Source organism: Eretmochelys imbricata, chromosome 9 (genome assembly GCF_965152235.1).
Source record: "Eretmochelys imbricata isolate rEreImb1 chromosome 9, rEreImb1.hap1, whole genome shotgun sequence".
Lineage (NCBI taxonomy): Eukaryota > Metazoa > Chordata > Testudines > Cheloniidae > Eretmochelys > Eretmochelys imbricata.
In genome coordinates this window covers 103,232,103-103,256,494 of record NC_135580.1, presented here as the reverse complement: position 1 = coordinate 103,256,494, position 24,392 = coordinate 103,232,103, and the positions used below count along the sequence as shown (strand labels likewise).

The 24,392-nt window shown below is 45.9% G+C and overlaps 1 protein-coding gene across 2 annotated transcripts in view; it reads right to left on the bottom strand.

Annotated features, from left to right (window-relative positions):
• The window catches only part of GCNA (germ cell nuclear acidic peptidase), a 55,474-nt gene that overhangs the window by 15,614 nt on the left and 15,468 nt on the right, over positions 1–24,392 (bottom strand). For both annotated transcript variants that reach the window (XM_077826286.1, XM_077826285.1), the window contains 2 exons: positions 16,057–16,222; positions 297–441 (listed from right to left, as the gene is read on the bottom strand). In XM_077826286.1, coding sequence (XP_077682412.1) covers positions 297–441; positions 16,057–16,222 — 311 coding nt within the window. The remainder of the gene's footprint in view (positions 1–296; positions 442–16,056; positions 16,223–24,392) is intronic.

The window sequence follows — 24,392 nt, the reverse complement described above, 5'->3', positions numbered from 1 at the left end:
GAATGGGAAGGGAGTTTGTGTCCTTGCAGTAATGAATGGATCAGGAGGTCTTTCTCCACAAGACTATTAAGAGGTAACACACTGAGAAAGTCTGATAACTCCCAGAGTAAGCCTATGATAAATCCCTTTTTAAAACCCTCACATTTTCAACCTGATTCAAATAGAAGCACCTTGTTACAAGGCTGAGCTGCATCCCAGTTAGTGAGCTAGAAGGAAAGGGCAATGGTTTCACAGAGAAAGCTAGTTAGCGGGATAACAGTGATTTTATTGTCCAGAAATGTGTTTACAAAAGCTACCTTTTGCTCAAAGATGGTGTTGTTATAAAGAGTGTAGAGCTTCTGTGTCAACTCATCCTTCTTTTTCCTGAAATTTTTCACATATTGGGATGCTGGGTTTGACAGCTCTTGTAAGAAACAGCCTGGCACCCCACACAGATTCCACCTGCATGAAAAGCAGCAGCAAAAAAAGCACATTTGTTGTCACAGCAGTCTTATGAAAAAGAATGGTTACTTACCTTATAGTAACTATGGTTCTTTGAGAAGTCTTTGTGGATACCATTCTAGTTGTGCACGTTCCCCAGGCATGAGAGATTAGAATCTTTTGAACAGCAGTCAGCCATGCCTGCAGCATGTATGTCTTTATATCCCACATCTAAGGGCATAAAGAACAGCGCAGCTGTAACCATCCCTCAGTTCCCTTGCTAATTCAGAATCCCAGATAACGAGGACTCTGAAAAAAAGTGGGGATGAAGGGCTGGTTGTGGGATCCACGCGGACAATAATAACTTATAGTATTTTTTCTTCTGAGGTAAGTAATTGATTTGAAGTTGGGTCCTTCACAGCGAAGGAGAGTGTCCTAGCCACTGGGATACGGGGTTGTGTGGGCTGGGTCTCAATCTGTCCTGTTGAAATTGTTTTGCTTTTTATAAATAAATAGTCCTTGGAGCAGGAACTTGAACTAGGGTCTCCTGCATTCTAGCTACAAGGAATGCGACCTTCCATGACAAATGGGAAAGTGAACAAGAAGCTAGAGGCTCAAAGGGCAGGCCCATGAGCCTCGGTGAGGACAAGGTGGAGGTCCCATTGGGGGACTGGGTCCTAGACCGGCCAAAAGAGTCTTTCAATGCCTTTCAGGAATCTGATAGTCATCTCATGTGAGAATACTGATCAACCCTGGACGCAGGGATGGAGGGCCGATATGGCTGCCAGGTGAACCTTGATCAAAGAGAAGGCAAGGCCCTGGTGCTTTAAGTGAAGCAGGTAATCCAGAATGGATTGCAGAGATGACTGGGTCAGGAAGATACTCCGTTCTGACACCCAGCAGAAGAATTGCTTCTACTTTGCCAGATAAAAGTTGCTCTGGTGGAGGGCTTTTTGCTCTCCAAGAGCATGTGCTGTACCTGACTAGAACAGGCTTGTTCCTCTGGATTCAGCCATGCTCCATCCAAGCTGTGAGGTGGAGAGAGACGAGGTTCAGGTGCAGCAACCGACCGTAATCCTGTGGGAGTAGGTCTGGGCAGCTAGGAAGTGCTAAGGCTAAGTCCATGAGTATGCTGAACCAATGTTGGCGAGGCCAAGCTGTGGCGATAATAATGATCTGTGCCTTGTCCCTCTTGATTTTTAAGAGGACCTTGCCGATGAGCAGAACTGGCGGGAAGGCATACATCAGGTCTCCTGACCAAGACAGGAGAAAGGCATCGGAAAGTGAGCCTCTGCCAAGACCTTGCAAAGAGCAGAACTGATGACTCTTTCTGTTCTGTCTGGTGGCGAACAGGTCCACTTGGGGAGCTCCCCACTTCTGGAAGAGCATCCTGACAACCTCCAAGTGAAGGGAACATTTGTGGTGAGAGAAGAAGGACCTGCTGAGGTGATCTGCTAGTGTGTTCCGGACGCCGGGGAGGTGCGAGACTTCCAGGTGGATCGCACGTTGGATACAGAAGTCCCACAGATGAAGGGCTTCCTGGCATAGAGCCGATGAATGAGCTCCCCATTGCCTGCTGACACAGAACACGGGGGCCATGTTGTCCGTCAACACCTACATCAACCGACCGGACAGTTGGGGGAAGGAACGCTCCGCAAGCCAGGCAGATGGCTCTGAGTTCCCTGATGTTTATATGTAGCACAAGCTTCTCTCGCGACCATAGCCCAAGTCTGCAGTGTACTGAGATGTACTCCCCAACCGAGATTGGATGCATCCAATATCAGGGAAACCGTGAGTTGTGGGCTTGCAAACTAGCACACCCTCCAACACTAGAACTGGATCAGACCACCACTACAAGGAGGTAAGTACTCACGGAGGGATCACGAGGAGTTTGTCCAGGTGATGCCTGGCCGGGAAGTAAAACTATGCCAGCCACATCTGGAGAGGACGTAGTCTGAGCCTCGCACGCCAAACAACATACATGCATGTGGCCACATGCCCCAGTAGTCTGAGACAGACCTGGACAGTGGTGAATGGATGGGCAGTGATGCTGGTGATCCGATCTGACATTGCCCTGAACCTGGCCTGTGGGAAGAACGCTTTGGCTCGGGGAGCTTCGAGGACCACTCCGATAAACTCTATCCTTTGAACTGGAACCAATGTTGATTTTTGTTCGTTTATCAAGAGGTCCAGAGCTTGACAGGTGGCTCACCATGTTGTGATGCTGCGCTGGACGTGGACTCTGGAGTGGCCCTTGATGAGTAGTGGTGGCCTACTTCAGGCATCAGGATATCCAGGTCTACCCGTACCTCGTCGAGGTACGGGTAGATCTGGATATCCTGATGCCTGAAGTAGGCCACCACTATTGACATGCACTTCGTAAACACCCTTGGTGCCGTTGCCAGGCCAAAAGGGAGCACTGCGAATTGATAGTGGGCAGTCCCAACCATGAATCGTAGGGAACCTTCTGTGTCTGTGAAATATCGATATGTGAAAGTAAGCATCTTTCAAACTGAGGGCGGTGTACCAGTCTCCCAGATCCAGGGAAGGAATGGTGGAGGCCAGGGAGACCATGAGGAACTTCAACTTCTTGAGATACCTGTTGAGGTTTCGCAGGTCGAGAATGGGACACAGGACCCACCCCCCCCTTGGTCTTTGGGATAAAAAATATAGCGGGAGTAAAACCCTTTCCTTTTCAAGTGCAGAGGAACTTCCTCTTCGACTCCCACTCACAGGAGGCCTTGCACCTCCTGGGCGAGCAGATGCTTGTGAGAAGGGTCCCTGAAGTGGGAGGGAGGGATAGAAATAAACTGGAGGGTATACCCCCCTACTACTGTGCTGAAGACCCACTGGTCCAATGTTATAAAGACTCAGGTAAGGAGATAAACAGTTGGAAAACAACAGGGGTGCTGGATCCAGGACACAGGCTGGAAGGTCGCCCTTGGACACAACCTCAAAATGCCTGCTTATTACCCGGCTGGTTGCGGGTAAGACCTCAAGTGAGCAGAGGAGGTCAGCTGTTGGCCTTGATGGTGCTTGTAGCCCTTGCACTTCTTGCGGAAGGGCTCTGATCAGGATTGGCTCATGACCTGTGGGACTTTTTTTTTGCATCCATTACTCACCCCATAGTGACAGCTCCTGTGGCTCCTATCTCACAGTCCTGGGCCTGGCTCCTCACCCTGGGCATTGCAACCAGGCATGCACGGTTGTAGCACTACTCAGGTTTGGGCCTCTATTATGGGGGTGAGAAGGGGGAAACTTGAGCATCACTGTAACCCAGTGCACCAGGTTGCAATGCCTAGAGTGGGGAGCACAGTTCATCCCTGCGGGATGCAGGAGCTGCCCATACTTGGAGTGTGGGACAGGCTCCCTCTCATCCAGGGGAACACAAAGTTGCCCGTGCCTGCAGGTGAGTGTCTAGCTTCTTCCTGGCACCAGTGTTTCCTCCACACCCAGGCTGGTATTAGGATAGCCGTGCCAGGGCAAAGTGTGTTGCTGCAAATGTGCGGTACCTCCTCATTTGAATAAAAAAAAGCAAAAAAAAAAAAAAATCACAGAGCTATAATGGTAAACTTAATAAATTTAGCATGACTGCTCTGTTACTTTTGATTAAAAAAAAAGTGTGAGAAATTCACAGCACTTGTCATGGTTCACTAAAGGATCTGATTTCACAGTAGCAGCCATGTTAATTTGTATCCACAAAAAGAACAGGAGTACTTATTGCACCTTGGAGACCAACAAATTTATTTGAGCATAAGCTTTTGTGGGTTACAGCCCACTTCATTGGATGCATAGAATGGAACATACGGTAAGAAGATAGATATATACACACATACATACAGAGAACATGAAAAGGTGGAGTAAGAGGCTAATTAATTAAGATGAGCTATTATCAGCTGGAGAAAAAAAACTTTTGTAGTGATAATAAAAGGATCTGAGCCTCCCTTGACCGGTGGGAGGACAGAGGAAATGTGTGTGTGTAGGTCCTGTTCAGTTTCATGCTCTCAACAAAGACTGACCACAGACACTTCCCTCACAGGTTGGGGGGGCCCTTGCATGGAGGGGCAGGTAACACAAGGGACATGGTCTCCTCAGGAATCTGTGCTCCACTTCAGTGTGTTGGAGTTGAGAGCAGTCAGTTTGGCCTGTATCAAATTCCTCTCGCATTTGCAGTCAGTCAGTCTAGCTGTTATTAGGCAATATGATGGTGCTGTATTATGTTTACAAGCAGGGAGGATTGTGCTCCTTGGAGTTACATGTGGAGGCTGTCAACCTCTGGAACTTGCGCCATACCTATGCAAAATGTCCTGACCGCTGTGCATCTGCCAGGAGTGCAAAACACTATGGCATACTCCTTGAGCAGACAGCTCTCCACATAACATGTGTGGCAGCTGCACAACCAAAATCTACAGGTGGTGTTTTGGGTGTGAGGGTCTCCAAACCACAGAGCTATGTGTGTCGAATATGAACAAAAAGTGCAAAGAGTTCTGCTACAGAGGGGGTTGCCTCCTGGGCAACACTTTCCTCAGGTGATGGCTGGGGGCCCTAAAGTACACATTTCCCCACCCAATCCCCCTGTTACAGAGGGTATTGAGGAAAATCCAATAAAACAAGGCACAGGTCATTCGCATTGCACCTGTTTGAATCCGTCAGGTTCAATACCCCATGTTATTGCAACTGTCATGCCAGCCGCCTCTCCCAAGGCAATAATTCTTGACTCAGAATAAGGAGTGCACTTCCCAAGTTTCCCTCAACCCAGTCTTTTGAACAGATCTAGAAGCATGGTGGTTGCTTCACACATTCTTTTCAGAGACAATCTTCTAAAGTAGGGGTGTGCTGCTGTCCCCTGTGGACAAAAGTGAGCTGCCATCACTGACAATACCTTGGTGAAAACTCTCAGCACCATCAAGAGCCTGAAAGAGTGCCTGGTACTGGTAGTGTTTGGCCACAAAACCCAGGAATTTTGTGTGTGCCAGGTGAATGTCCATGTGAAAACAGGTTTCAGAGTAACAGCCGTGTTAGTCTGTATTCGCAAAAAGAAAAGGAGGACTTGTGGCACCTTAGAGACTAGCCAATTTATTTGAGCATGAGCTTTCGTGAGCTACAGCTCACTTCATCAGATGCATACCGTGGAAACTGCAGCAGACTTTATATATATACACAGAGAATATGTATATATATATATATATATGTGTATATATAAAGTCTGCTGCAGTTTCCACGGTATGCATCTGATGAAGAGAGCTGTAGCTCACGAAAGCTCATGCTCAAATAAATTGGTTAGTCTCTAAGGTGCCACAAGTCCTCCTTTTCTTCATGTGAAAACAGGGATCTTTGAGATTGAGGGTCATGAATCAATATCCTAAATCTAACGAGAGGATAGATACAGAGTGACTATTCTTAACGTCAGTCAGCAGACAAAATTGTTCAATCCCCACCCCATCTTTTTGGGGATGAAGGAGTACCTTGAGTAGAACTGTTTCCCCCTTGCTGCTAGCTCCATTCCTCCTAGTTGAAGGAGCGACTTTACATCCCGAATGAAGATGGGGAGAGATGGTGAGAGGTGGGAAAAGAAGAAGATAGTCACCAGCTTTCCCTTGTCAATCAGGGCCCGAAACTGCTCCTTACTGTCCTGAAGAACCTTATTGACAAAGCCTGTCAGCTTGTCATAGATGATAATATATTTGGCCATCAGTGCTTGACAGTTTTAAACTCAAAACAGGAGGGAGTCCAACAAAGATGCCTTCCTCCCAAAGAGGTCCAGCATCTTTGCTTCTCGGTCCTGGGGAGTAGACCGGGCTTGTTGGTGCTTACTATGCTTGGTGGCCTGTGACACTACCAGGAAGTTGGGAGGCAGCTATAAGAATAGGTATTCTGACCCTTTCAGAGGTATGCAATACCTCTTTGTAGCCCACTTGGATACCGGTGGAACTGTGGCAAGCATCTGCTAAGTGTCTTGGCAGATTCAAGGATGGCATAGTTGATTGGAAGTGCCAGTATACTCAGTCCAGAACTGTGCAGGATGTCTAGCAGTCTGTGGACTTCATGGACCTCTTCCAAAGGAAATTGTACCGTTCTGAGCAAGTCCTGGAAAGCCTTAGGGTATGGCAGGAAAGCTGGAATCACCGCCTCATCTGGAGAGGATGTTGACAGGATCACCGGCATGGTGTTTGCCTATTACTGTTATTGTGGCTGTTGGGGAGGGTACTAGTATCACAGGTTTTCTGGGCCCCACTACTGTCATTGTGAGACTTCAGGCCTTCTTGGTGCCTGGCCCCAGGGTGATGGGTATGTAAAGGGAGGGTATGTCTGTTCTTTTGGGAGTACTGAGATACGCTGGAGACTCCTGACACACTGTATGGGTTTTGTCCCCAGAGGTGCCCCTTAGGGAATAGTCAGAATATGGGGCATACCCAACTCCATCTTTTGACTCTGATCTCAGATCAAAAATGGGAGAGCTCTCAGTGTCTGAGGAGGTGGTGATCAGCTGCCTCTACTCATTGATGGTACTGGTGACCGGTACTGAGGTAGCTTAACTCCAGCTTGAAAACACAAAGGGTGCCGGATCTGGCAGTGCCAACACAACGGCTGTTGTTGGTGTCAAAAATACTACTCCCAGTACCAGGAGTTGGTACAGTCTTGACCTTCAATGAAGTACCAGGCTGGTCTGTCCCGATATCAGACAGACAGTTCCACTCCAAAGCATGAGGTCTCTCCTGGCTTGGTATGAGATGGGGACATTTGCCTCTTTGAGGGCTTGGATATGGAGCTCCCTCTTTCCCTTATTGGAGTGCTTGCCTCTCCTTTCCCTCCCCATTTGCCTTGGCTCTGTTCATGTCTCTTGGAGCCAGCTGGGAGAGGGTGTGGAGGCCTGGAACTGGCTGGAGACTGTGTACAGGCTTTGGAGGCCAGGGTGGCGTAACTGGAGGAGCTAAGGGAGGCAGAGGTATGTTGATGAGGCTTTCCAGGACACTGTAGATTTGTCCCACCTCCGGTCAGACAGTCACTGCGCTGTTAAGGAGGATGAAAGGCCCAGAGAAGGAGAGCACTCAACGGGAGCAGAGGGAAACCTTTCCATAGTTGGGAGCCTCTCGCACTGAGGTTACCTCTCCAGGGGAGGGAACTCCAGTCATTAGGAAAAGGCAGGTATTAGTAATGGGAGATTCGATCATTAGAAACATAGATAGCTGGGTTTGTGATGACTGGGAAAACCGTATGGTGACTTGTCTGCCCTGGTGCGAAGGTTGTGGATCTCTCGAGGCATCTAGATAGACTTAGGTGTAGTGCTGGTGAGGAGCCAGTGGTCATGGTACATGTAGATACCAATGACGTAGGGAAGAGTAGAAGAGACGTCCTGGAGGCCAACTTTAGGCTGCTAGGAAAGAGACTGAAATCCAGGACCTCTACAGTGACATTCTCAGAAATGCTTCCAGTTCCACGTGCAGGGCCAGGTAGGCAGGCAGAGCTTCAAAGTCTCAATGCGTGGATGAGACAATGGTGTAGAGAGGAGAGGTTTAGATTTATTAGGAACTGCGGAAACTTTTGGGATAGAGGGAGCCTATACAGGAAGGATGGGCTCCACCTAAACCAAAGTGGATCCAGCCTGCTGCTGGCACTTAACATTAAAAAGATTGCAGAGCAGTTTTTAAGCTAAGAGATGGGGGGCGGGGGAAGCCGATTGGTGCAGAGGTGCACATGGATCAGACAGAGACTTCTCTTACAGGAGAATCTATTGATAGATTTCAGAGTAACAGCCGTGTCAGTCTGTATTCGCAAAAAGAAAAGGAGTACTTGTGGCACCTTAGAGACTAACCAATTTATTTGAGCATAAGCTTTCGTGAGCTACAGCTCACTTCATCGGATGCAGTGAGCTGTAGCTCACGAAAGCTTATGCTCAAGTAAATTGGTTAGTCTCTAAGGTGCCACAAGTACTCCTTTTCTATTGATAGTCTCTAGGTTTTAGTCAGGAGGAGAGGATGGAAGAGGATAAAGTATGGGCCAGATCAGACGAGAAACATTCACAAAGAATCTGACACATCAGAAAAGGGCAGACAAACAGTGACCAGTTTTTAAAGTGTTTGTACACAAATGCTAGAAGTCTAAATAATAAGATGGGTGAACTAGAGTGCCTCCTGTTAAAGGAGGATATTGACAAAATAGGCATCACAGAAACCTGGTGGAATGAGGACAATCAATGGGACACAATCATTCCGGGGTACAAAATATATCGGAAGGACAGAACAGGTCGTGGGGGGGGGGGGGGGGAGGGAGAGAGAGAGGAGTGGCACTATATGTGAAATAAAATGTAGAATCAAACGAAATAAAAATCTTAAATGAATCCATATGTTCCACAGAATCTCTATGGATAGTAATTCCATGCTCTAAGAAGAATATAACAGTAGGGATCTATTATCGATCACCTAACCAGGACAGCGATAGTGACGATGAAATGCTAAGGGAGATTAGAGAGGCTATCAAAATAAAGAACTCAATAATAGTGGGGGATTTCAATTATCCCCATATTGACTGGGTACATGTCACCTCAGGATGAAATGCAGAGACAAAATTTCTCGATACTTTAAATGACTGCTTCTTGGAACAGCTGGTACAGGAACACACAAGGGGAGAGGCAACTCTTGATCTAGTCCTGAGTGGAGCGCAGGATCTGGTCCAAGAGGTAACTATAACAGGACCGCTTGAAAATAGTGACAATACAACAACCTTTAACATTCCTGTGGTGGGAAGAACACTTCAACAGCCCAACACTGTGACATTTAATTTCAGAAAGGTGAACTATGCAAAAATGAGGAGGGTTAGTTAAACAGAAATTAAAAGGTACAGTGACTAGAGTGAAATCCCTGCAAGCTGCATGGACAATTTTCAAAGACACCATAACAGAGGCTAAATTTAAATGTATACCCCAAATTAAAAAACACAGTAAAAGAACTAAAAAAGAGCTACCGTGGCTTAACAACCATGTAAAAGACGCAGTGAAAGATAAAAAAGCATCTTTTAAGAAGTGGAAGTCAAATCCTAATGAGGTAAATAGAAAGGAGCATAAACGCTGCCAAATTAAATGTAAAAATGCAATAAGAAAAGCCAAAAAGGAGCTTGAAGAACAGCTAGCCAAAAACTCAAAAGGTAATAACAAAATATTTTTGAGTACGTCAAAAGAAGGAAGTCTGTTAAACAACCAGTGGGGGCCCTGAACGATCGAGAGACTAAAGGAGCACTAAAAGACGATAAAGTCATCACAGAGAAACTAAACGAATTCTTTGCTTCAGTCTTCACGGCTGAGGATGTTAAGGAGATTCCCAAACCTGAGCCATCTTTTGTAGGTGACAAATCTGAGGAATTGTCACAGATTGAAGTGTCACTAGAGGAGGTTTTGGAATGAACTGAGAAACTTAACAGTAACAAGTCACTGGGACCAGATGGCATTCACCCAAGAGTTCTGAAAGAACTCAAATGTGAAATTTCGGAACTATTAACTATGGTTTGTAACCTGTCCTTAAATCAGCTACTGTACCCAATCACTGGAGGAGAGCTAATGTAACGCCAATATTTAAGAACGGCTCTAGAGGTGATCCTGGCAATTACAGACCGGTAAGTCTAACGTCAGTACCAGGTAAATTAGCTGAAACAATAGTAAAGAATAAAATTGTCAGACACATAGAAGAACATAAATCGTTGCGCAAAAGTCAACATGGTTTCTGTAAAGGGAGATCAGGTCTTACTAATCCATTAGAGTTCTTTGAGGGGGTCAACAAACATGTGGACAAGGGGGATCCAGTGGACAGAGTGTACTTAGATTTCCAGAAAGCCTTTGACAAGGTCCCTCACCAAAGGCTCTTATGTAAATTAAGTTGTCATGGGATAAGAGGGAAGATCCTTTCATGGATTGAGAACTGGTTAAAAAAAAGACAGGGAACAAAGGGTAGGAATAAATGGTAAATTTTCAGAATGGAGAGGGGTAACTAGTGGTGTTCCCCAAGGGTCAGTCCTAGGACCAATCCTATTCAACTTATTCATAAATGATCTGGAGAAAGGTGTAAACAGTAAGGTGGCAAAGTTTGCAGAGGACACTAAATTGCTCAAGATGGTTAAGACCAAAGCAGACTGTGAAGAACTTCAAAAAGATCTCACAAAACTAAGTGCTTGGGCAACAAAATGACAAATGAAATTTAATGTGGATAAATGTAAAGTAATGCACATTGGAAAAAATAACCCCAACTACACATACGATATGATGGGGGCTAATTTAGCTATAACTAATCAGGAGAAAGATCTTGGCGTCATCGTGGATAGTTCTCTGAAGATGTCCATGCAGTGTGCAGTGGCAGTCAAAAAAGCAAACGGGATGTTAGGAATCATTAAAAAAGGGATAGAGAATAAATCGGGGAATATCTTATTGCCCTTATATAAATCCATGGTATGCCCACATCTTGAATAGTGTGTACAGATGTGGTCCCCTCATCCCAAAAAGATATACTGGCATTGGAAAAGGTTCAGAAAAGGGCAACTAAAATGATTAGGGGTTTGGAACGGGTCCCATATGAGGAGAGATTAAAGAGGCTAGGATTTTCAGCTTGGAAAAGAAGAGATTAATGGGGGATATGATAGATGTCTATAAAATCATGAGTGGTGTGGAGAAAGTGAATAAGGAAAAGTTATTTACTTGTTCCCATAATATAAGAACTAGGGGCCACCAAATGAAATTAATGGGCAGCAGGTTTAAAACAAATAAAAGGAAGTTCTTCTTCACTCAGTACACAGTCAACCTGTGGAACTCCTTGCTTGAGGAGGTTGTGAAGGCTAGGACTATAACAGGGTTTGAGAGAGAACTAGATAAATTCATGGAGGTTAAGTCCATTAATGGCTATTAGCCAGGATGGGTAAGGAATGGTGTCCCTAGCCTCTGTTTGTCAGAGGGTGGAGATGGATGGCAGGAGAGAGATCACTAGATCATCACCTGTTAGGTTCGCTCCCTCTGGGGCACCTGGCATTGGCCACTGTTGGTAGAGAGGATATTGGACTGGATGGACCTTTGGTCTGACCCAGTATGGCCATTATTATGTTCTTATGGAACTAAACTCAACGGGATGTTCCTACCTTTTTCAGGCCAATGTACTGGGTTGTGGGGAGAGGGTGTCTCTCCTGTCAGCGGTCCATGGTCTCATAGGCCTCTCCATGAGGAGTTTTCAGACTTGAAATTTCCTTGACTGCTTTGTCCTCCTACACCTGGTTTGGATGTGGGTTTCCCCAGGCAGTACAGACATGCATCATAGTAGACTGTGACCAGGAAGAGCTTGCAGCACTTTTTGAAGTGGAGGATCCTTGGAACCCTTTTCCTGCTGCCACTGGAAGAAGCAAAATGCCCCCCCCCCTTTTTTAAATAAAAACAGGAATCGCTCCTCCGAATTTTAGGGAACCGAACCCCGAATATCTATCCCAATTAACTACACTAAATAATTAAAGCTAATTAAGTATTAAAAGTTATTTACAATTTATTTACAGGAAAAAGCTGAAGAAGTTAGCATGAACACTGATGCTCTGTCCTAAACAATAAGTGGTAAGAAGGAAGTAAAGATGGCAGCAGTCCGGCAGCTCCCCCTTAAAACCCTTGGTGTGATGCACAAAGAGAGTGGGGGGTGTCCAAGTAGACTAAACAGACACTCCTAGGGAAAAAATCTCCAGTCCTGGGCACATAGAGTACATGTGCAAACCTGTAGTGCACTACACAGAGGATCAAGCACTTGAAGAACAAGTACGATCCTGCGTTATAGTGAGATACTAAATAAACTCAATCAGTTTAGTTTATCCAAGAGAAGATTAAGAAAGCTCTAATTATAGACAGCTCTTTAATCTAAAGGGCAAAGGCAGAACAAGGGTTAGAAGCTAAAACTAGATAAACTTAAAAAAAAAAAAAGCACCTTATTTCTAAACAGTGTGATTAACCACTGGAAGGACATACCTACCTAAAGATTCTCCATTACTTGGAGCTTTTTTACTTAAGACTGGATATCTTTCTAAAAGATAACTATATAGCTCAAACAGAAATTATAGAATTGGTAGAGAGTTTACTGTGTGAGGTTCTTTGGCATGTGTTATGCAGGAGGTCAGACTAGCTGATCATAATGATCCCTTTACAAGCTTTAAAATCTATAAGTAAGTTCCAATATCATTATATAAATCAAATGGTATGTCAGCACCTGAAATACTTTCTTCAGTTTCAGTTACCCTACCTCCAAAGGGATACAGCAAAAAGAGGCAGTTCAGAGACAGGTGATAAAATGATTAGAAGTTTGAAAAGACTTCCATTTCAGGTCAGACTGAAAATATTAGGGTTATTTAGAGAATAGGGAATAAGAAGGAGTATAAGGGAGGTATTTAAATGAATGCTACAGAGAAGGTAATAAGGTGCACTTGTTTACCCTCTCTCACTACAAGAACAGAGGGAAGTTCAGTACATTAAAAACCTATAAAAAGTTTGTTTTTAAACACAATGCACAAGTAATCTGTGGAACTCAATGCCACAAGATTGAGACAAAGTTTCATATGTTCACAGAAAGTATTAAACATTTCTATGAACTTAAAACCCCAAAGAAGCAATGGTGCGACAAGTCTGCCTTGGAATGGAGGCTCCCACAGCACTGAGGAAAAGATGGTTTCAGAAAAAGACTTTCAGAATCTGACCCCCAGATCCTATCAGGGAGTGGTCAGGGTTCAACAATGAGGACAGTTCAAGTAATTCAACACCCTTTCTATCAGAGCTCTTGAAAGGCACACAATAGCCTAAGACTCAAGGGACCATCTTTAGGGCTATGTGTTTGTCATGGAGGTCGTGAAAGTCATGGATTCTGGGGCTAGCTGCTTGGGTAGTCCTGGGGTCAGCCACACTGGCTGCTGCTGGAGTGGCCCTGCAGCCAGCCGCACCAGTCACTGATGCGTGGCCCTAGGGCCAGCCACACCAGCTGCTGTTCTGGTGGCCCCGGGCACCGATCAAGCAGCGGCTAATGTGGCTGGCCCCGGGGACTGCCTGAGCAACTCCTTCCCCTGGCTCATAGAATCATAGAATATTAGAGCTGGAAGGGACCTCTGGAGTGCTTCAGAATTGATTCCTTGAGGACATGCTCCATGATTTTTCCGGGGACTGAGGTGAGGCTGACTGCCCTGTAGTTCCCAGGATCCTCCTTCTTCCCTTTTTTAAAGATTGGCACTACATTAGCCTTTTTCCAGTCTTCCGGGACTTCCCCCGATAGCCATGAGTTTTCAAAGATAATGGCCAATGGCTCTACAATCACATCCGCCAATTGCTTTAGCACTCTCGGATGCAATGCATCCGGCCCCATGGACTTGTGCATGTCCAGCTTTTCTAAATAGTCCCGAACCACTTCTTTCTCCACAGAGGGCTGGTCACCTCCTCCCCATGCTGTGCTGCCCAATGCAGTAGTCTGGGAGCTGACCTTGTTCCTGAAGACAGAGGCAAAAAAAGCATTGAGTACATTAGCTTTTTCCACATCCTCTGTCACTAGGTTGTCTCCCTCATTCAGTAAGGGGCCCACACTTTCCTTGGCTTTCTTCTTGTTGCCAACATACCTGAAGAAACCCTTCTTGTTACTCTTAACATCTCTTGCTAGCTGCAACTCCAGGTGTGATTTAGCCTTCCTGGCAGCTGGTGCCTTAGCAGTATCTGTAGGGTCGGCTGTGGCATCCCCGTGAGTCCTGCACTCATGCGTCGGTATATTAGGCGCCGCCAACCCTACACCCTCTCGGTTCCTTCCTGCTGACAGCTCCGACAGAGGGGCAGGAGGGTGGATAATGGAATGGACATGAGCAACACATCTTGAAGAAAAAAGTTACGAAAGGTAGCGAACTGTTTTTTCTTCTTCGAGTGCTTACTCATGTCGATTACATTCTAAGTGACTCACAAGCAGTATCCCTGGAGGTGGGCTCGGAGTTCACGGTCATGTGGCCTGCAACACTGCCTTACCGAAGCCAGCATCGTCTTGGGCCTGCAGGGTAAGTGCATAATGAGACAAACGTGTGGATGGATGGATGACGAGGTAGCAGACATGCAGATATCTTGAATGGGCACTTGGGCCAGGAATGCCACCGCCACGGCGTGCGCCCTAGTTGAGTGGGTGGTTGCCATTGTTGGTGGAGGCACTTTTGCCAGACCATAGCAGAAACGGATGTAGGAAGTGAACCAGGATGAAATTCTCTGGCCAGACACTGGAAGACCTTTCATCCTGTCCGCCACCGTGACGAACAACTGCGTCAGCTTATAGAATAGCTTGGTCCTTTCGACGTAAAAGGCCAGGGCTCTCCTGATGTCCAGAGAGTGCAATTTGTGTTCCTCTTCTGACTTATGAGATTTTGGAAAGAAGGAAGGAGAGAACTGCTAACCACTTGCTAGGCAACGGGAAAAAGGTGCTCCAACCAACCGTCATTGGCGGTAAGAAGGAACTGAGAGGGTGTAGGCCGGCTGGCACTTAATATACCGATGCATGAGTGCGACACTCCAGAGGGCCCCGCTGCGGAACCTACTGATACCGCTAAGGCAAAAATCTCTGACAACTGTGCATGTGGGTGCACATGTACCTCAAATGGAATCGACATGAGCAAGCATTCAAAGAACAAGCTTTGTAATTTTAACTGTTAACTGCAGAGCAAGCACTTTTGTAGTCTGACAAATTTCCAGAGTGCTTGTCATAAATATAAAGGGAAGGGTAAACCCCTTTAAAATCCCTCCTGGCCAGAGGAAAAAATACTCTCACCTGTAAAGGGTTAAGAAGCTAAAGGCAACCTCACTGGCACCTGACCAAAATGACCAATGAGGAGACAAGATACTTTCAAAAGCTGGGAGGAGGGAGAGAAACAAAGGGTCTGTGTGTCTGTCTATATTCTGCCTTTGCCGGGGATAGACCAGGAATGGAGTCTTAGAACTTTTAGTAAGTAATCTAGCTAGGTACGTGTTAGATTATGATTTCTTTAAATGGCTGAGAAAAGACCTGTGCTGAATAGAATAACTATTTCTGTCTGTGTATCTTTTTTGTAACTTAAGGTTTTGCCTAGAGGGGTTCTCTATGTTTTGAATCTAATTACCCTGTAAGGCATCTACCATCCTGATTTTACAGGGGGGATTTCTTTATTTCTATTTACTTCTATTTTTATTAAAAGTCTTCTTGTAAGAAAACTGAATGCTTTTTCATTGTTCTCAGATCCAAGGGTTTGGGTCTGTAGTCACCTAGGCAAATTGGTGAGGCTTTTTACCAAACCTTGTCCAGGAAGTGGGGTGCAAGGTTTTGGGAAGTATTTTGGGGGGAAAGACGTGTCCAAACAGCTCTTCCCCAGTAACCAGTATTAGTTTGGTGGTGGTAGCGGCCAATCCAAGGACAAAGGGTGGAATATTTTGTACCTTGGGGAAGTTTTGACCTAAGCTGGTAAAGATAAGCTTAGGAGGTTTTTCATGCAGGTCCCCACATCTGTACCCTAGAGTTCAGAGTGGGGGAGAAACCTTGACAGTGCTAATCTACATGACAGCAGTGCTTTGCCTCTAACCTCACCAGCATTTTCTGACTCATTTGTTATACTCATAGGAGAGAGTAAAAGATGGAGAAGAGAAAGACCTACCTTTCCTCTGTATCTGATGAATGTACACAATAGACTGATCTGCTCTTAGGAACCTTCAGAGAAGGCATTTCTTTAGATGAAGAGGATTCTGACTTTGGTGTCACAATTCTCTCTTTCTTAACAGAGTATAGTGCACTGTCACAGGGAGGCTTGAAGTTTCCCAGTTCTGCAAGTACAAACCAAAAGATTAAACAACCAATTTAACCAAATATCATGAAGTTCCACCAGCGAATACAGAATATAGAGCCTGGCAACAGGACCACAAACCACTACACCGTGAACTGTGCATTCCTTACTCAATATGCCCACCTTCAGAGGTGCTGGGTATATTCACAAGATTGCCTTCAAAACACCAAAGTAGTTTATTGGTTGACAAACATGATATAACTGTCTCAATAACTAGAGCTCCTCTACTACTGCCAAAAATATTACTTGATATATTTATAGTCTTTAGAAAAATTAGTTCAGTGTCAGAAAAATCTTCTTTGATCTGCAGAACATTAACAGTTCAAATCAGATGCAAAAACAGTTTGTAATCTCTCTCTCTCACCCCCCCCTCCCCACCGGCATTAAAATGGAGTTAGGACAAAAGCAGGCATCAGAAACTTAAAAATAATAGACAACAGATGTAATTATCCCAAAACCAAGTGTTATAGACCCAGGAAATTCTGATTAAAAGTTACACTTAACAGTAAACCAAACATGTTATGATACGGAAGTGCACAGATAAGGCATACATACAATCTGAATTCTGACCTCTAGAGAAGCCATGGAATAACATTGTGATTATGTTTAAGACATTTTAGAGCTTGTGGTAACAGATTAGATGAAAAATGGTTGCTTACATAACTAGCCGGTATTATGTATTCCACTCTCGCTGCGCATATACCAATGTGCTCGACTTCAGATTCTTTTGGCCAGAAGTAGCCATTCGGTCTGTCCCTGTGCCCTGAGTGTCTTCATGTCTCCTCCACTCACAGGCATAAAGGGCAGAGTGGGGTCAGTTGTGTCAGTTGCTTTGCCCAGTACAGGATTTAGAAGGTATAGGACTTCGCAGAAGCATGAAAAAAGGGCAGGTTGTGGAATACGCATGGACAATATCTTGAAGAACAACAATTACTGTAAGGGGAGTAACTTTTTCCTTTTGAGTGCTTGTCCACATATATTCCATTCTTGCAAGCAGTGACTGATATAAAGGTGGTGGTCGCTCAGATCTACTTAAATAGGGATTGCAACACAGCTCTGCGAAAATGGGAATCAGAACTAGATGCCTCTTAAAAAGAATAATGTTTAGAAACTGGATGTGCTGATCCCCAAGATGCCGCTTTACAAAGTTCAGAGAACTGAAGAAGAGCTCTGTATAAGGAAAGGAAAGGAAAGGAAAAGGTCCTGAATTTTTTTCTGATCACCCTTAGAATCAGAGGGATTAGAGGGTATGCATACGTCACCCCTGGAGTCCACAGTATGAGGAATGCATGTGCTCAAGATACGGGGGTTCCAATCCCCTCTCAAACAAAGATTTGACACTGTTCTTTTCCATGGCAAACAAGTTGGATGACCCTACTCACAAAATACTCTTTGAATGATGGAGTCTTATTGATCACTGTCAGAAAACTGTCCGAAGAGCCAACAATATATATCGTAATCCTAGCAGATAAAGAGTTATGACTGTTACTTGCTCAAGTTTCACAGGTGAATCACCTCCTGGCATACAGGAGAAATCTGGCTAATCCCTGTCTGTTTATGTAAACATCACTGTGGCAATGCCTGCCATTACCAAAACTGTCTTCCTTTCATTCAACGCAAGAGATGTGGCACATGCCAGGTAGACTGCTCTGAGTTCTAATATGTTGATGTACAGGTGACTATCTTCACATGCCCACAGTCCTTAGCCCTTGTGATGGTTCGAATGAGCTCCCTATCCCTTATTGAAAGCATCTGTTACTAATGTGTTTCTGGATAGAGCTGGAGAAAATGAAACATTCTTACAAACTGCATTTGGGTTCTTCCACCAATTTAACAATAATATGTGACAGGGTCGGGCCAGATGGCTATAGGAGAGTAATAGAAGGCATATATATTAGCCCCAGGCTAAGTAGGTCCCTTTTCCCTGGGTAAGGTAACAGGGAAGGTTCCAGAACAATCAGGAACCTTCTGGAGATAATTAAGACAGGCTGATTAGAACACCTGCAGCCAATCAAGAAGCTGCTAGAATCAATTAAGGCAGGCTAATCAGGGCACCTGGGTTTTAAAAAGGAGATCACTTCAGTTTGTGGTGTGCGTGTGAGGAGTTGGGAGCAAGAGGCACTAGGAGCTGAGAGTGAGAACGTGGACTGTTGGAGGACTGAGATGTACAAGCATTATCAGACACCAGGAGGAAGGTCCTATGGTGCGGATAAAGAAGGCGTTGGGAGGATGCCATGGAGAAGTAGCCCAGGGAGTTGTAGCTGTCGCACAGCTGTTCCAGGAGGCACTCTAGACAGCTGCATATCAAATCACAAATGTGTAGAGACCATGTGGCCTAACATTCTTATCATCATCTGTGGGTTTCTCTGACTGATCTGTGGTCTGATACAGTGTCAAACTTGGTTCAGGTAGAGTCTGCGAAGAGTTACAAAGGGATCTCACAAAACTGGGTGACAGGGCAACACAATGGTGATGAAATTCAATGTTGATAAATGCAAAAAGTAATGCATACTGGAAAACAATCCCAACTAACTGTATAAAATGATGGGGTCTAAATTAGCTGCTAGGAGCGGTTACCACTCAAGAAAGATCTTGGAGTCATTGTGGATAGTTCTCTGAAAAAACAGCCACACAGTGTGCAGTGGAAGTCAAAAAAGCCAGAGACGTCCATGTTCGATTTCTTATTCTCTGCAGTGTCCAAAGGGGAAGCCCTCAGCACCAGGGGCCCTGTTGATATCAGAGCCCATGGAGGGGCAGTCAGTCAAGTTGGTGCCAGTGGATGTGAGCTGTGCTAAAATGTAGTAGCACAGATGGAGGCTCTAGCTCCAACAGGCAGGATGGTACCAGACAAGGTCTTTCTTGGTACCCCCTTAGGAGGAGAGAGCCTGGTTTTCCTGAGGCCCAGAGATCATCATACAAAAGGAATGTGGCTGGTACTAGGGAGCTAAGTGGAGTGCTCCATCATAGACTGGCAAGGCATCAGAGACAATACAGAGAAGTGGTTCATGCACTCTGTAGGAATGCAGGCGAGGAGTCTGGTACCAGGGACGGAGCCAAGGTATAATCTGAATGGTTCTTGTGGCTGCATCCCAAGGATCCAGATGTATTAGAGGAATCCCTGCTTCTTGAGTCCTTCTTGCACCTAGTGGGGTCCTCTTCTGGTATTGACTTTGGAGCTGACTGGTGTCTGCTAGATGAACTCTCATTACATTGGTACTGACGTGAAGTTTTCTTAAGTTCCGACTTTGGCAATGACCTCCCCTTCCTCCTGGAGTCTTTCTCCAGGGAATGAGTGTCTGTCTCTTAGAACATGACTCCAAGATCAGCATGGCCTAAACTGAGGTTGGGAGGGAATTTGGACCCTGCAGATCTCAGTGAGCATGCCATAAGAAGGAACTTCAGCCTAATATCCCTCAGCTTGCAAGATCTGCTCTTAAAAGTTCCTCCAGACCTTGAACTTAGATGGGACATGGAACTTTCTGAGGCAGCTGGAAGGAACATGGCTGAGAGGGAAAGATCTGTGGCAGGTCTGACAAGGATTAAAGCCTGGAGTCCTTGGCATAACCCGAGCAGGAAAGCTGCAGACAGAACAACCAAAGGCAAAAGACCCTGGCCACAGAAAAGAAGTTTGAGGGGTGTAATATACACATGTGCTTACGAAATCAAAAGTAAACAAATAAAACAGAATAAAATTAAATTAAAACTAGAGTAAGTAAAACCAAAAGGACTAAAGCTATGAATGCAGTAGACATCACTCTGGACTGTCTTGACCAGAGGGGCAGTGGAGAAGAAGCCGCAGTGCCAGGGGGTTTCGTCTGCCTATGACGACCTCACACAGGAGCACAAGGAGGTGTAGTGCACAGTACAGATTGACAGTCACTGCTAGCTAAAACCACCAGTTGAGCACGCACATCCAAAGATGGAGCATCCATAAGGACATATTTGAACTTTTTCTTTGTGAAAGATCATAAGTTGGGGGATCCAGCCACAAGATTCTGCAGCTCTCTCTCACCTAATAGATATAATAGCTATAATAAAGCTGTCTTAACTAAGAGATGAAACAAGGAACATTCTCCCATGGGTTCAAATGGAGGTTTAATGACTAAATAGTATTACATAGGACTTTAATCTATGTGTGGGTTCTTTAACCCAAGGATTCATTAACCTCTTCAAGAATCTTTTTACTATATCATGGCTAAATGAAGTATTTACTCAATTAAGCTGTGTGAGCTGAAGATGGCTAAGAGATGTACTTTTACTGACAATATGAGAGAGCCCCAGGAATTTCAAATGAACTATGTACTCAGGTATAGAGTGAACAGCAGCTGAAGCTGGGCTACGTTAATGGTGGGTGCTCACAAAGAACATTTTCCACTTATGATCATAACAAAGGCAAGTTGACTGTTTCCTGAAGTTTAATAGAATCTCCTGTACCTTCCCTCCACCCCCACAAACGGACCAGATCCAGATTTGTCAAAGTCCTATGAAGTGGAGAGAGTCTAGAAATACAACCTCTTCTAGGTCAATAGGTCTGGAATTGCAGAGAGAGACCGATAAATCCTTTGTGGTAGGAACAGAAGATCTGAGAAAAAACGGTTACACACCTTTTTGTAACTGTTGTTCTTCGAGATGTGCTAATCACATCTATTCCAGTTAGGTGTGCGCGCGCGCCGCGTGCACAGATCTCAGAAACTTTTCCCTAGTAGCTACTTGTCGGGCTGGCTGTGGAGTCCCCTGGAGTGGGCTGATATGGTGCTCTATATATGACCCTGCCGGCCTGACCCCTCTTCAGTTCCTTCTTGCCGGCTACTCCGACAGAGGGGAAAGTGGGGGGGAAATGGAATAGTTATGAGCAACACATAGAATCATAGAATATCAGGGTTGGAAGGGACCTCAGGACGTCATCTAGTCCAACCCCCTGCTCAAAGCAGGACCAATCCCCAATTAAATCATCCCAGCCAGGGCTTTGTCAAGCCTGACCTTAAAAACTTCTAAGGAAGGAGATTCTACCACCTCCCTAGGTAATGCATTCCAGTGTTTCCACCACCCTCCTAGTGAAAAAGTTTTTCCTAATATCCAACCTAAACCTCCCCCACTGCAACTTGAGACCATTACTCCTTGTCCTGTCCTCTTCTACCACTGAGAATAGTCTAGAACCATCCTCTCTGGAACCACCTCTCAGGTAGTTGAAAGCAGCTATCAAATCCCCCCTCATTCTTCTCTTCTGCAGACTAAACAATCCCAGTTCCCTCAGCCTCTCCTCATAAGTCATGTGTTCTAGACCCCTAATCATTTTTGTTGCCCTTCGCTGGACTCTCTCCAATTTATCCACATCCTTCTTGTAGTGTGGGGCCCAAAACTGGACACAGTACTCCAGATGAGGCCTCACCAATGTCGAATAGAGGGGAACGATCACGTCCCTCGATCTGCTCGCTATGCCCTTACTTATACATCCCAAAATGCCATTGGCCTTCTTGGCAACAAGGGCACACTGCTGACTCATATCCAGCTTCTTGTTCACTGTCACCCCTAGGTCCTTTTCCGCAGAACTGCTGCCTAGCCATTCGGTCCCTAGTCTGTAGCTGTGCATTGGGTTCTTCCGTCCTAAGTGCAGGACCCTGCACTTATCCTTATTGAACCTCATCAGATTTCTTTTGGCCCAATCCTCCAATTTGTCTAGGTCCCTCTGTATCCTATCCCTGCCCTCCAGCTTATCTACCACTCCTCCCATGTTTAGTATCATCCGCAAATTTGCTGAGAGTGCAATCCACACCATCCTCCAGATCATTTATGAAGATATTGAACAAAACCGGCCCCAGGACCGACCCCTGGGGCACTCCACTTGACACCGGCTGCCAACTAGACACGGAACCATTGATCACTACCCGTTGAGCCCGACAATCTAGCCAACTTTCTACCCACCTTATAGTGCATTCATCCAGCCCATACTACTTTAACTTGCTGACAAGAATACTGTGGGAGACCGTGTCAAAAGCTTTGCTAAAGTCAAGAAACAATACATCCACTGCTTTCCCTTCATCCACAGAACAAGTAATCTCATCATAGAAGGCGATTAGATTAGTCAGGCATGACCTTCCCTTGGTGAATCCATGCTGACTGTTCCTGATCACTTTCCTCTCATGTAAGTGCTTCAGGATTGATTCCTTGAGGACCTGCTCCATGATTTTTCCGGGGACTGAGGTGAGGCTGACTGGCCTGTAGTTCCCAGGATCCTCCTTCTTCCCTTTTTTAAAGATTGGCACTACATTAGCCTTTTTCCAGGCTAATGTACATCTCGAAGAACAACAGCTACAAAAAGGTGAGTAACCGTTTTTTCTTCTTTGAGTACTTGCTCATATCAATTCCAATTAGGTGACTCCCAAGCCTTATCTTGGAGGTGAGGTCGGAGTCAAGGAATTGCAGACTGGAGAATTGCCCTGCCGAAGGCCGCATCGTCACTTGATTGGTGGACGATGGCATAGTGTGACGTGAACGTGTGCACCGAAGCCCATGAAGCAGCCCTGCAGATTTCCTGGAGGGGTACGTGTGCCAGGAAGACTGCTGACGAGGCCTAAGCCCTTGTGGAGTGAGCTGTGACAACAGGCAGAGAGACCTTTGCTAAGTCATAACAAGTACGAATACACACTGTGATCCAGGAGGATACCCGCTGGGAAGAGACTGGCAAACCTTTCATCCGCTCCGCTAGAGTGACGAACAACTGGGCTGTTTTGCGGAACGGCTTCGTTCGGTCTATGTAGACAGAGAGTGCCCTTCTAACGTCCAATGAATGCAGCTGCTGCTCACGGAGCGTGGCGTGCGGCTTTCGATAGAAAACCGGCAGGAAAATATCCTGGCTGACATGGAAGCGGGACACGACCTTTGGTAGGAAGGCCAGGTGAGGCCTAAGCTGCACCTTGTCCTTATGAAAGATGGTATACAGGGGCTCACATATGAGGGCTCGTAGCTCAGAAATGTGTCGTGCCAAAGTGATGGCCACTAGGAAGGCAACCTTCCAGTAGAGGAGCGAACATGAAGCTAGCAGCTCAAAGGGAGGACCCATGAAATGAGACAGGACTAAATTGAGGTCCCAGGCAGGGACAGGGGGCTTCATCGGCAATGGATCTTTTCTAGTTCTTTTCGGAAATGTCCCGTGATAGGGTTTGCAAACACTAAGTGCCTGGAATCGCCAGGGTGAAATGCCGAAATAGCCACGAGGTGAACCTTAAGAGAACCGAATGCCAGGTGCTGATCTGTCAGGTGCACCAAATAGTCCAGGATGCACAGGATTGAAGCCTGGAGTGGGAGTACCTGCCATTGGGCACACCAGATAGAAAACCTTTTCTATTTTGCTATGTAAGTGGTTCTGGTAGAAGGCTTGCGGCTTTCCAGGAGCACCTGCCTCACTGGGTCCGAACAGGCGAGCTCTGCTTGGTTCAACCACGGATCCTCCAGGCCATGAGGTGAAGTGACTGAAGGTCCGGGTGCAGGAAGCGACTGTGATTCTGCGAGATGAGGTCTGAAGTGAGAGGTAGATGAATCGGTGACCAGATCAATAGGTCCATGAGGATGGGGTACCAGCACTGGCGAGGCCAAACTAGGGCCACCAGGATGACGTCCACCTTGTCCCTGCGGACCTTGAGAAGCACCTTGAGGATGAGAGGAAATGGCGGAAAGGCGTATAGTAGTTGACCGGACCATGGATTCAGGAAGGCGTCCGCAACCGAGCCCGGGCTGTGACTCCGGAAAGAGCAAAAGGTTGGGCACTTCCTGTTGGCCTGCATGGCGAACAAATCTATTCGGGGAAGTCCCCAGTTGTGGAAGATGGAGTGGATGACGTCCGGCCAAATCGACCATTTGTGTGTGAGGAACCGCCTGCTCAAGCTGTCTGCCAGTACGTTCTGAACGCCCGGCAGGTATGAGGCTTGGAGAAGGATGGAGTGGGCTAAACAAAATTCCCATAGGAGGAGAGCTTCCTGGCAGAGAGGAGACGACCGGGCTCTGCCTTGCTTGTTTACGTAAAACATGGCCGTAGTATTGTCTGCCAGTACTGCTACACAGTGGCCCTGCAAGCGGGATAGGAACGCCTGGCATGCGAGGTGGATTGCCCTGAGCTCTTTGATGTTGATATGCAGAGCCAGTTCCTCTATTTG